General features: G+C 38.1%; 1 protein-coding gene across 9 annotated transcripts in view; it reads right to left on the bottom strand.

Moving 5' to 3' along the window:
- The window catches only part of LOC121319639 (DENN domain-containing protein 5B-like), a 100,471-nt gene extending 93,424 nt beyond the window's left edge, over positions 1–7,047 (bottom strand). For all 9 annotated transcript variants that reach the window (XM_041257259.1, XM_041257264.1, XM_041257261.1 and 6 more), the window contains exon 1: positions 6,707–7,047. In XM_041257259.1, the coding sequence (XP_041113193.1) occupies positions 6,707–6,809 (103 nt within the window). In that variant the 5' untranslated portion in view covers positions 6,810–7,047. The remainder of the gene's footprint in view (positions 1–6,706) is intronic.
- Positions 7,048–13,518: the final 6,471 nt, after the last annotated feature.

Here is a 13,518-nt window from a genome sequence, read left to right as displayed (position 1 = left end):
CATGAACATGTTTTTTTAAAGCCACATCATCCCCCTTCCTTAATAGGGACAAAAAATAATAATATTTGCTTTACTGGAATCTGGTTTAGCAACTGCTATCATTTTGTTGCAACTATGAAACTACAGAAATGCTTCTACTCGTCAATTTATAAAGATATTTCGTTCTGAACACAGTTTGTAACTCAGCAATCGTCACTTTTTACCACTGACAGCATGTCAAAGCGAAAAGCCAACAATTTTAGGGTGTTATGTTTTTATATTGACCAACACCACCTTTAGTCTGGACATACTGCAAGAGGGATTTGAAAAGCACTGGTAAGTATAACACAATTGGGTCTAGTCATATTTTCTGTTGCATATTTATTTTTTCTTTTACATTTTTACAGTAATATTCATGGGTCCTGAGCTGGGGGTGTAAGGATAGAACAGAAGCAGAAGGGAGCGGTAAGTAAGACAGAGTGCCGGCTAGAAAGGACCGGACCTAGGATAGAACAGTGGGCGAGGCCCAATCTAGTAGCAGACCAGCGATGATGGACATGGAAGCTAGAATAGAAGGTGATCACTGACTGAGGGTGGCGATGCCGACAATTCCCAGGGGCAGAGGACTCAGCAACCGAAACCGGATAGAAAGATGGTCACTGACTGAGGGTGGCGATGCCGACACGACCCAGGGGCGAAGGACTCAGCAACCGAAAACACATACAAGGGTTATGGCTCGGGGAGCCGCCCCTCGGGAGAGAGACAGTCCTGGAAGACCGGGACATGAAAGGAGAGAGAGGGAGAGGTACCCAGCATCTGACACTTCTGTAAAGGGGCACTCGTTAGACCCCCAATTGGCCGAGACTTCACGATACCTGGGATCTGAAATAAGAACAAGGCATAGAGGTTAGTAGCCATGTCCCGAATTGAGGCAGAGTATGGAACAGAGCCTCGAGTGAGGCGAGATAAGCGCAGGAGCTGAGAAAGAACAGTGTGGCTGGGGGTCCGTTCTGACTCACATGGTGAGAACCACCCTGAAGGTAAAAGGAGGCTGATGCCTAGCCCGGAGGTCGGGGAAGTGAGACTGACATGCCCCGCAAAGGATGGACCCCCGGCTCCTCACGAAATCTCCCACACTGTGAGACGAACAAAAGACAGCACATGCCAGCGCATAACAAACAAAAGACCAGAAGGAGAAACGGGACAAACAGGAGGATGGTTAGTAATTTAGTAGGATGTGACTATGTGTATACCTGCTGCTCAGTGGAGAGGAAAAAAACCCTTGAGGCTGATTAGGGGAAAACCTCTAGTGGCCCCGGAAGACGGGTAGCCTCCACTCCAGGCATGCTAGCAATTTTCAAAGGAGCAGCAACTATATCACGGAAGGATGAATGAATGTAGGAATCCACTGCAGAGGAGGACCAGCTCCCCCACATTCGTGATAAAGCTGGGGGGGTGGAGGTGCCTACTCTGGTGGCGAGGGTGGAGAGGAGGGAGGCCTGCTCTGGAGGACAGGGTGGCGAGGAGGGAGGCCTGCTCAGAGGTGAGGGTGGAGGCCTGCTCGGAGGAGAGGAGGGAGGCCGGCACAAAGGAGAGGGTGGAGTCGAGGAGGGAGGCCTACTCACGAGGTGAGGGTGGAGAGGAAGGAGGCCTGCTCAGAGGCAAAGGTGGAGGAATGGAGGGAGGTCTAATCACAGGCGAGTGATGATAGGAGTGAGAGGAATCAATGAATAGAGGGTCTGAGGAGGGGGTGGGGGGGGGGGTTCCTGCTGGGGAGATACCTTGAAAAGGGGGATAGTGGACTTGATACTTGACGGGTGAGTGGACCGACCACACTGAATTGATCCATCTTGAGGTATGCAGCCAAGTGATGGAGTAAGCATGGAAGGCGGCCGACAGGCAGCTGATCTCCATGGGTAAATTCTTGTAGGGGGAGAAGCGACTTTTCTGAAGAGTGGAAATTAGCAAATGGAGAATGTATGTTGATATAGACAGACAGGAAGGTGAGGCAGGGGGAAAGCTCTTAAAAATCCCACAGAGTGTCAGGTGGAATGCTGGTATGGAGAGACTGGAGGGAGATGGAGAGAATCCCTAGCATGGATGATGACAGCCATGATCCGGTTTTGATTGAAGGGCTATGATTATTCGATTCTGGGCGCAGAAGGTTGAAGACACTGAACAGGCTGTAGAATAGGAGCTCCTGAACAAGGGAGAGGGCGGCAGACATGTAATGCTGAGCAGATTGAAGGAAGTTACTGAGAGCAGGATTCAGTCAAATACCATCTGGAGAAGCTGAGGATTCTCGATGGGGGTTGTGGAAGCAAATGGGACCAACTGATTGAACTTGGATACCGAAAGTAGAGGCAGAAGGAGAGCTGGAACTGAGGGCTGAGGTGGCAGCTGGACTGAACGAACATACGAATCGGCTACTGGGGAAGCGCGGTGCCTTTGCGCCCCATATTCTAGAAATGAGGGCAGAGATGAGATGCTGCCTTTCTATTGTCTGTTGGGGGTAGGAGGACATTGACTGGAACGTTGATAATCGTAGGACATGGTTCCGTGACTGACTGGCGGCTCGCGTTAATGAAATGATGACTTTGAAGGTTGAATAAGGTGCCTTGATGAAACTGGTCGGATTGGAGGAGCAACAGGAATAAGTCACAGGAATGGATGCGTGATGCAGGGAAGCAGGACGTTACTATGATGGTAGATACTGAGCATCTCAAAAACAGCTGAGTAAGGTTGCTTCATAACCAGGTCCTTGAAGACGGGAAGAGTTGAAATTGGAGAACATCAGTTGCTACAAAAGGTTGAGAGGAGGGGGACTCCTGAGAATCCCTGGGAGTGACAACAAACTGCAGGAATGTGTAGAAAAACTGGAGCGTGCGAGCTTCACAGCGATAGCTAACCAGCTTAGAGACTGTATAAAATTTGTGGTGTTATATCTAGCGGTTACGATTAGAATTAACTATTGGCTTGAGTGAAGCCGGGTAGAATATACTTGGTTATTGTGATTTAAATCCTTGTCGGTGTAGAACAACAATTGCATATTCTTTTAGATTTTAATATCTTTGTTACATGTTTTAGGACAGTTAGTCATGTATATAAATACGTTAACACAGTATTTAGATGTCACAATTCGGCGAGTTGAACGAGCCCTTGCAGATTGTGAAAGCGCAACAGCAGCAAGCCAGAAGATTGCAGTACTGAGGCACGGAGCTCGCAGTGCAGATGAGGCTGCCTGGTCACCATGGTGTCTTACCACTCCCCGCAGTCACTCAATGAGGGCATTGCCGTGGTAGCCATGGACTGAGAGGCGTCGGTGGAAAAGTGCCACCACAGGTTGAAATGGAGTATGAAATTGACTGGATAGGTCTTTAAAATGTTGAACGTAGCTAATAGAAATCTAGAGCAGGATCTTCTGAAGGAACAGTAAATTGTGCTGGCTCTGGGAGCGGAGGAGGGGCGCTTCATTGCAAGCGAAGAGTAAAGGAAGATTCAGCTGACAGAGCTTTGTGGTGGATTTAAATAGAGGAGTTATGGCAAGGCAAAAGCTGATGACAGGAATGTCGATGTCTTGTTGAAGGAGCTTTGGAGGTTTTAGTGGAGGGCCAGTCTGTCTAATAAAGATGTGGACAAGTTGAGTAATGAAGCTGCGGTTTGGACGGTGCTGTTGCTGGACGGGAGGCTGGACGGGGCAGGAAAGACTAACGCTGGAGCTCCTGCAGCCGAATGGAGAAGCTGAATGATGAGAAGCAGCACCGGAGCAGGTAGGAATATATCTGATAGTATCTTGTGAGCGCTACGCAGAGAATTGACCTCCAGTGAAAAGCAAATAAGTGTAGATTAGCAGTGAAGCACGAAAAGACAGCATCTGAGCGTTTGCTACAAAAACGAAACACTAGACGACGAAGGTGCAAGTAGTCAGGGCTTAAATAGAGAATAGGTACTAATTGATAGGAAATTTGAAGCCCCCTGCTGCACGCCTCCTGAACTACGCAAGCTAACATTAAAACATTTACGACGATTAAATGATAATTGGGTTAACAGCCCAAATTTGGATTTGGGTGTTTCACTATCAGTCTCATGGGGGGCTAGATATCTCTGCCCTTACATATAAACAGTGACTCCTCAATGCGGTAAAGCACAACTCTTACTGCTGTGTTTTAGTTGCATTTAGACCTGTTAACCCAAATAAGAAAGATTACAGTACGTCTGTTTCAAAGATTTGTAAAATAAAACAATTAAAATTACAGGGATAGTTTTATGATCTGATCCAGCTGATGAGCGAAGCTAATGGTCTCATTCAATATCACTGCAATATGTGATGTTTTCAGAACAGAACATTAAAAGACAGAGATCGATAGATTGAACTTGATATTAGATTCAAAGAGCAAACATGACAAGGCAGAATGCTTTCAGTACCCAACTAGAAAGCTTGCTTGCAAATGAGCAAAATGTTCCAGCTGGGTCTTTAATCAACTGGTTCTGCACTTCAGACATGTAGTCAGCTGGCACTAAATATTATTGTAACATCTATTAAACATCTATTACTTAGGATTACAATAGCAGCTAAACCACAGTATAACAGCATGTTAATGTAGGTATTATGTTTCATAATAACCAAGAGATCCCACTGTGGATACATAACATTCTACACAACAGCAGTCGTTCTGTGTCAAATAACAAATAGTCTATAAATCTGGCTTTTTTTCACTAAACACTTTTAAGCTGAAATGATTATTCCTTCATCTGAGAAGCAGATAACCCAAAGGTTCTTATTTGTGTGGGAGCTGGCTTTGAAAACTCACCAAAACTGCATCATAAGAACACAGGAGTAATCTTATAGCCTCATTCTCGCAACCAAACAACATCTCACAGTAATGTAAAAGCAAAGCAAAAAGATAAAATCATATCAAAGATAAATGAACAGCAATAATCTCCCTATAGCACCAGAATGAATTCTAGTGCAAAGCATCACCACTTCACAGCCTTCTTGTGACGAACCATGATGTGTACAACACATGCTATGAGGTCATCATTGAATCTTTTACTCACATGCAAACATCAGTAGACTTCAACCCACATCCACTCATACCACCATATCCAAGTCTCCCCCCTGTCACCTCGCTTTTTTCTTTTTTAATAAAGGGAAATCAAGTTTGCTTCACTGCCCAACATTGGCATTGTTATGCAGTCACATCAAGCTAGATGCTATTTTCACATCTTGTATCCAGAGTGAACCAGAAACCCTGCAATGCCTGGATTATCCTAAGCCATCTACTCAGGCATAACATTAAGTCATTAGTCAATGAAGTACATTCATAACTGTTGCGGAACAAACAGCTCCCCTGCTACTTCAGCAACTTAAATACATCCATTTATTACTGAGGAGTCGATGGTAAAGGACAACCTTTAATTTAATGATCTGTATTTAATGCAGGGCATCACGGGACAGTGTGTCCATGGAAAATATAAAGAGAATGCATTTAACAAGCAGCCATGTCATATTTCTATATCATCTATGTGACTATGAAAAACTAAACTGGTTCCTTTAGAATGACATACATCACAGTGATGTCTTCCTGGAATAGCCATTGCATGTCTTCATGTTTAGTTGCTGATAGCTTCCTTTACGGTTTTCAGCATCAAAGCTCCTGCCAGGTTAAAGTGGGAACGATGGTTTCATAAGAATGGCTGCAGATATTGTAAGAGGTATCAACCTAATGAACGTGACTGGTTACACTAAAGAGATAGGTCAGCTTCTTGGGACTTTTTTTCTTCTTCTCCAATCCCCAGGGTAATTTAAGGTTAAGAAAACAAAAATGATTTGCAGGACTGAAAAATGAATAAAGAAATCAGGAATTTACAGCCCTGCTGGTTCTGACAGCACTAACATGCAGGTCTTTCTCTCAACCAAACCATCTGCTGCACAGAACTGGGTGAAGAAGGGTGAGGCAAATGAAAACAGCTTCCACACTGCCAGGAACATGGGTCAAACTATACAAAAAAAAAAAAAAAAAAAAAAAAACGATAGGTAATGAAGGCTCCTTCTTGGAAGACATTGAAAGAGCTTCTTAAGGTGTAAAAATAGGTACCTAAAGTGATATACGTTTTCTAAAGGTAAAACGTATGTCACTGATACACAGTTACCACATATTGCAGGGGCTGACTGTGCATCTCCATCAGGTTTAGCTGGAAATGCTATGAAGAGTTTGGCAGTCTCCATATAAATTAAACAAATTGTCCAAAAAACTATTGTATTGGCATAAATTGCACTGCTAGAGTAGTATTGACTGTAAAAATGTGTAAAGTCTTTTTTTTTGTTAATAATTTAGCAATGGTTGCAAACACTAAGTAAAGACCCACTAGTGCAGCAGTACAACAAGCACTGCAATTACTTGACTTGACTTAATCAAATCACAAAAGTAAGAAATCCTGCTGGTTTGGTTTAGATTAAACCAAAGATGTACGTAAGATGTACCTTATAGTGCTCTAAACACAACTGGCTGTTTCTCGCTTCATTCTCTTGACTTTCACCAACGCTATTCAATGTTCATCTTTTACACAAATCGCTGACATGCTCAAAAAATGCAATCATTTAATTACAAACATAATGAAAAAAATAACATAATTGTGTTCACCTACCAATAACGGTTTTGTTGTCACATCGTCATGCCTATAAAGTTAAAGTATTCTTGTTCCCAGGAACCCCAAAATGACTTACCGGCTAACTCATCCGGTTCAAGACCAGTCTCAGTATCTATCCCACAAACCACAAAGTAATGAGCGAAGCGGCAAGGCGCCGTGCCCAAGCCTGTGGCACTCATCCTGGATCCCGATAGAAACCTCGTCCCGCTCTATTCCAATCGTAAAATCTCCATAGCAAGAAGTGTGAAACTTTGGGGTTAAAAATAAATCAGCCTTCTCTAACAATAATAAAAAAAAAAAAAAAAAAAAAAAACGTTGTCTGCTTTTGGTATTCTTGTAAACGACCTAGTAATGTCTTGTTATTGTAATTCAACGCAGTTGCTTGGTGTCTGTTGCAGTACAGCGTATACTGATCAGTCTCAGCTAGAGCACCAAATCCCAGTGCATCATCTAATGCATTCTGGGATGGACGCTTCACAAATAAACCCTCTAGAGCGGGATATTTAAATGAAACATTTGGTTTATTTCACTGTATTATTCCTCAGACTGGTGCTTTCCACCAATGACAATGTTTCTTTTTTCTTTTCTTTTTTTTTTTGAGTGTACATTTAAAATAGCCTTATAGATTTATGGAACAGATTTAAAAAAAATAAATAAATAAAAATGTTAATGTTTGGTGTTTACTTTAGACGCACTAACACCAAAAATCAAATATTACCTTACAGTAAAAAAAAAAAAAAAAAATATTGAAGTGAATTCGCAATTACACAACACAAGCCTTTTATTGTTGACTTTTAATAACATCAATTACGACACAATTTTTAAAGCGATAGAAATTAAATTACATATAATAAAATATACTTGTAAATGTATATAAATTGATTGTAAGGCTGAAATGTATAAACTGCTGTATGCTCATGTTACCCATACAAATAAAATACAAAACAACAAGAATAAAGACAGCATTTCCTTGAAATATTTTTATTATTCATAAATTAATAACTAATTACACGTTTTGCAAATATCAGTACATTTTAGAAAAATCTTGAGACACGTTTGCAGTTTAACAAAATAGATGTATCCCTGTGACGCATCATTACTTATCACGTACAATGTAACATGTTCCTGTCAGATTCGTGAACAGAATTTGAAGTACATTATTATTATTATTATTATTATTATTATTATTATTATTATTATTATTATTATTGTGGGGCAGGGTGGCAATATATTGTTGTTCTTTTTCATCAACAGAAGATAAAATAGACATATTTTTACGCCACGACCAACTATGTCATACCCAACAAGCTAAAACAGAATGAAAATCTACAAACTAATATAACATAATACAGATTTTAGTTTTTTGATGCACTTTATCACTTACAAAAAAAGTGGCAGTAGTAAGAGACTTATTTTGTTTCAGCAAAATTAATAGGAAAACGTTTTTGAATGTTACTGGGCTTTTTTTCTTTCTCTCTTTTTTTTAAAAAATATAATTTTCACCTGGAAAATTAGCAACACAATCAAAAAACAAGCACTCCAAATAATTTAAATGAATGCCGAGAAAGGCCCTTAATTGTCATTCCTGGATATTGGAACAACATTTGAACTTTGACTGTAGCATATAATAATAATAATAATAATAATAATAATAATAATAATAATAATAATAATAATAATAATAATAACAACTGGTTTGTTTTTGTCTTGTTTATTTAACATTGTGTGGATGCTCACTTTCCACTACCTTCAGTCACGGCTTTTTATTAAAATTATTACAAATTTTAAAACATATTGTGCGAACTCTGTGGAGTTCGAGAAGTTGCACTGCCAAAACATTGGAAAAAAACAAACATAATACATTATAAAACAGATAAGAAACTTAACGTGGTACAATTGTGCACGCAGTGTTGAAGCGGATATAAACTATATTAGATATTCGAAGGCTTTTTCTGTTTCAGAAAAGTAGAAATGGATTATACAAAAGTAAAGTATGATTTTATATAAAAGGGTGTTTTTTTTAGGCGCATGTACTTGTTAGCAAACCCTTCACTCTTTATTTGTAACTCCAATCAAACCCTAAAGTATGATTTTCATTTCTATAAGAGTTGTAAATCTAAGGAAATCTCACTTCCAACTGGGATAAAGGGGTCATTAACAAAGGGAACTTGACTTAATGAGGCACTTGTAGTCAACATGATAAAGTACAACCCGTCTGCATCGATAAAGAGACAGAAAACGTTACATAATAGAGACAGAAAACGTTACAGAGTAAAAAAACGTTACAAAATAAAGAGATAGAAAACGTTACAGAATTTTTTTTTTTTTCGTAAAGCATTTATGGTAAACCAGGCTTCTGACCAAAATGATGGTGCGTTTTTTATTTATTTATTTATTTATTTAATTTTTAAATAAGCACAGTATGTATAAATGACAGTTAATATTATAACATGACACTATTAAATTGGTAACCTATAGATGACTTAATTAGCTAGAGTTATACAAGAATATTTCACACACACACACACACAGATGGGCCGAATGGCCTCCTCTCGTTTGTAAACTTTCTTATGTTCTTATGTTCTTCTTATGTTCTTATATTGGCCATTTTCAGGCTATCCTTACTTTTAGCTCTACCTAGTGGTCATTCATGCCCATTACATTCTGCTCAGAAAACATAATGGCGACGAAACGCTGATAAATGCATTAGCCCTAGAATATGGGAGGCAGGGGACAGTTGTATCATTTTTTTTTTGTTTTTACCTTTCCCTCCATTACGCACATTAAATCTGTCCTCTAGCAATCCCCATAGTTATCCTGTTTTAAGAGTTGATATATTCAGATGTCAAATTTTGTGAAGAATAATTAAATAAATAACATTTAATTTAACTCAAGAATTAAAAATTTAACTCAAAAACTGAATGTCTTTATTGAAAAATAACAAATGTTCACATGAGGAATTTGTTTGTTGTTGCCTTTCTTTTAAAACGTTTTAACATCCATAAAACTATAGGCCTTCACAAGCAAGAATATGTCATTCTGAGTCGCAATTGTGATATATGAACATTTTGTTTGATTCAGTGCAAGATTCATGTGACCAAATATAGTTCAGTTAATGGTGTATGGGGTTAATTGTAACACCTGTTACAACTGGCCCCAAACCAGGGAACCGTTGTTAAACCTTCTAACAAGAAACAGCTAAACTAAGAGCACTCAAATGAGAATGCTAAAAGCCTGGATCCATAAACTGGATAACACAGGTATATATCAGAAAAAGCAAATTATGGAAACAATTTACCAGGTCAAAAATCGACTTTTGTAGATAAATGGTCAGTGCTTTGGCACAGACAGCTCCTCAGTAAACAATAGGACTGGTAAATGTTGAAATACTTTAATTAAATTGTTTCTAAAACATGGGGTTAACTATATTAAATAGGTAATAATTAAATTAACTTGAATTGTAAGGTCAACTGAGGGAAAACAAACAAAAATCAAATCAAATTGCAGCCATTGTAGAATAATACTGTACACAGTGCCCACTATGATACAGTAGAAAAGACAGGTAGCCAGAACCAAAGTCTTGCGTTTTTGCAAGGGGGGCGGAAGACGCAGCAGAACCACCGTGGAAGTCAGAGGGTTGGAAAACATTCTCTGTAATTACCAAGTACAGACATTTTGTTAATGTATTTTACACTAGTTTTTCAGACGTTGGTTATTGTAAAAAAACAAACAAAACAAAACAAACAAAAAAAAATACAAAAATAAATAAATAAATAAATAAAAAACACAACAGCAAATAACTAATTGAGATTAAGCAAACTGGATGGGTTGTGAATCATATTCATGGGAATTGTCACATTTTCTAACACTTCCTCAGATTTGCGGACCACAGGGAATAATACGAATGTCTTTAAAAATGTCATTGAACAGTACAAATAAACCAGAGACTTTTTTTTTTCTTTTTTAACAAAAAAAAAAAAAAAAAACTAAATAAAACGTCTTCCGGCGTTGCAGCTATTCTTTTTTTGTTTTAGTTTTTTTGTTTGTTTTTTTGTCTAAAGTTACGTTTCTTAGTTTCAGTCCAGTAAGGGGGTGCACGTGAGTTGTGTATCTGTGACGATGGAACGCAGTTTCTCAACAAGAGCACACATTCTTAAATTGACGCTGCAGTGGCCAAGATGTTTGTGATTCGATGCAAGACCTATTTAACCTGCGTTAGTCACTTTCCCTTTGTTAACTGTGAAATTTAAGCGTATTCTGTCTCTCACAGTTTATTATAGAAAACACAGAGGTGGTAGGGGATCACATTACATCACAAATCATTCTGAGATTGCTCACCTCTCTAACTGCCGATTCTGGTATGCAAGACCACAACTGTGGCCATTTGGTGACCTACAGTGGGCGGTCTACTGGCCTGGGGCAAGCTCTCGCCAGGTACTGTATGTGTTTCATTTCCATTTTTCAGGGAATTACTCAGACATTTCTGTTTTTCTAAGTATATTTTGTGGATGAACAGTAACAGATAGTATGTGTAGCTTTTCATATTTTTGTGTACAATGGTCATTTTGGGGGAAAAAAAAATTAACCTTATTCATGTTAGACTAAAATATGCTTACACAGGAGTGAAAATCTCAACAAAAAAGTGCAGGTAGTCATAGGCACAACCAGGTGTAAACATAAAAAAATTGAGACAATTTGAGTGCCAATTAATAAATAATTTTACAATGTATACATATTTATACACAATCCATTTATAAATACAAAATAAGCCTTAAAAAATAACTGCTCAATTATAACCAATTCACCAAAAACAAGGAAGCTGAAAATACTGAAAGCTTTGTACCCTCTGCATGTGTCACTCAGTCATGTGCTGTAATATAACACTTAAGTTAAACCTTAAATGACAAGCATTAAGAAATATTACACTCAGGGCACTGGAACTAGAGGTGCTGGGGGTGCGGTAGCACCCTGGCTGTGCAAAAAAAAAAAAAAAAAGGATGATGATGTTATAAAAAATGGCATAAAAAAACATATACAAAAAGGTTTAAGTCAAGCAATAATAATAATAATAATAATAATAATAATAATAATAATAATAATAATAATAATAATAATCCTTTATTTATATAGCACAATTCGTGTACAATACAATTCAAAGCACTTTACATACAGGAAAAAAAAATACAAAAATACAATAATAAACAGTAAGAAAAGAGTACAGTTATTAAAAACAGAAGTAACAAAAAACTCAGAATAAAACATAAAAATGTTATGGAAAAGCTATATTAAAAAGGTAGGTTTTTAATTGAGATTTGAAGATTGCAATTGAAGGTGAATCTCTGATAAAAGGGGGTAAGGAGTTCCAGAGCATTTAACATTCATCTTCGGAATACATAAAAGGCCAGCATTTGCAGATCTCAAAATGCGTTCAGGCTGATAAGGAATTAGCATATCATTTAGATATTGTGGAGCTAGTCCATTCAGTGCTTTAAAAACTAGTAATAGAATTTTAAAATCAATTCTGTAATGCACAGGAAGCCAATGCAATGATCACAACACAGGTGTAATGTGAGCCTTTTTTTTTGTTCTAGTTAGCATTCTAGCAGCAGCATTTTGCACTAGCTGTAGGCGTGATATAGCTAGACTTGTAAGTCCAGAGAATAAAGCGTCACAGTAATCCAACCTAGAAAAAATAAAAGCATGTACTAATTTCTTTGTATCATCCAAGGACAAGAATGATCTAACTTTTGCAATGTTTCTTAAATGATAGAAGGACACTGTAGTAACGTATTTTATATGTGGTTCAAAGGAAAGTGCAGAATCAAAAATAACCCCCAGGTTTTTCACTTCAGATTTTTTGATTTTAGCATACCTAGATCAATATTTCTCAAGTCCATCTGTTGATTAGAGCCTAAAAGTAAGACTTCGGTTTTATCGGAATTTAACTGTAAGAAATTCTGAGATATCCAGCTTCTACTATTGGCTAGGCATTTGAAAAGAGCGTTGATAGCTGTTGTGTCACCTGGTTTAACAGATATATAAATCTGTGTGTCATCTGTGTAGCTGTGGAAATTCACCCCATGCTTACGAATAACCTCCCCGAGTGGCAGCATGTATAAAGAAAATAACATGGTACCAAGAATGGAGCCCTGCGGAACACCACATCTAATATTAGCTAGTCCAGATGTAGATTCTCCTATGGCAACAAAATACTGTCTATTCATTAAATAGGATATGAACCAGTTTAGGACACTACAAGAAAGGCTCACCCACTCTCTAAGATGATTAATTAAAATCTTGTGATCCAATGCACAGTAGAGGCTAAAATACCCCTCACATTTATTATGTAGCAGGCTCTACTACTACTAATGATGTACTTGGCCATTTTAATCTCCATAGTATTCTCTGAAATCATCCCCATACTTTCCAGACCCTGGGTACTCACCTACAACAGGACCTGGCCATGCCACAATAATAGCCTTGGATTAGAACATGTATCCCCGTTTCTTTTAGTCTAAAAGTAGACTTTTTAAAAAAAAAAATTATCTCTAGTATTGTAGTTTCTGCACAAAATCAAAGTGGCAAAAGACACATTTTTATAAAGTAATATCATTATTGTGGTTTATGTCTACTTTTTTTTTTTTTTTTTAGATGTACACACAAGTGAAAACTCACATTTAACTTAAACTCTTCAAAATGTTTTAGAAAAGGGGGCATTATACAAAGAAAGAACACCTCATTATTTTGGTTTTTGTTTATTACAGTCGTCATAACAGAAAATACTAGGATCACAACAAAACAAAACATTGATCACTATGCTTAACATGTACCTTGCAAGTTGGGCCCGTGTTTGAAAAGTGTGAAGAACACCTGCATCTGTATCCCGAC

The sequence above is a fragment of the Polyodon spathula genome, chromosome 8 (assembly GCF_017654505.1).
Source record: "Polyodon spathula isolate WHYD16114869_AA chromosome 8, ASM1765450v1, whole genome shotgun sequence".
Lineage (NCBI taxonomy): Eukaryota > Metazoa > Chordata > Actinopteri > Acipenseriformes > Polyodontidae > Polyodon > Polyodon spathula.
Note: the sequence above shows the minus strand (reverse complement) of the source record. Positions and strands in the feature narration are given on the sequence as shown.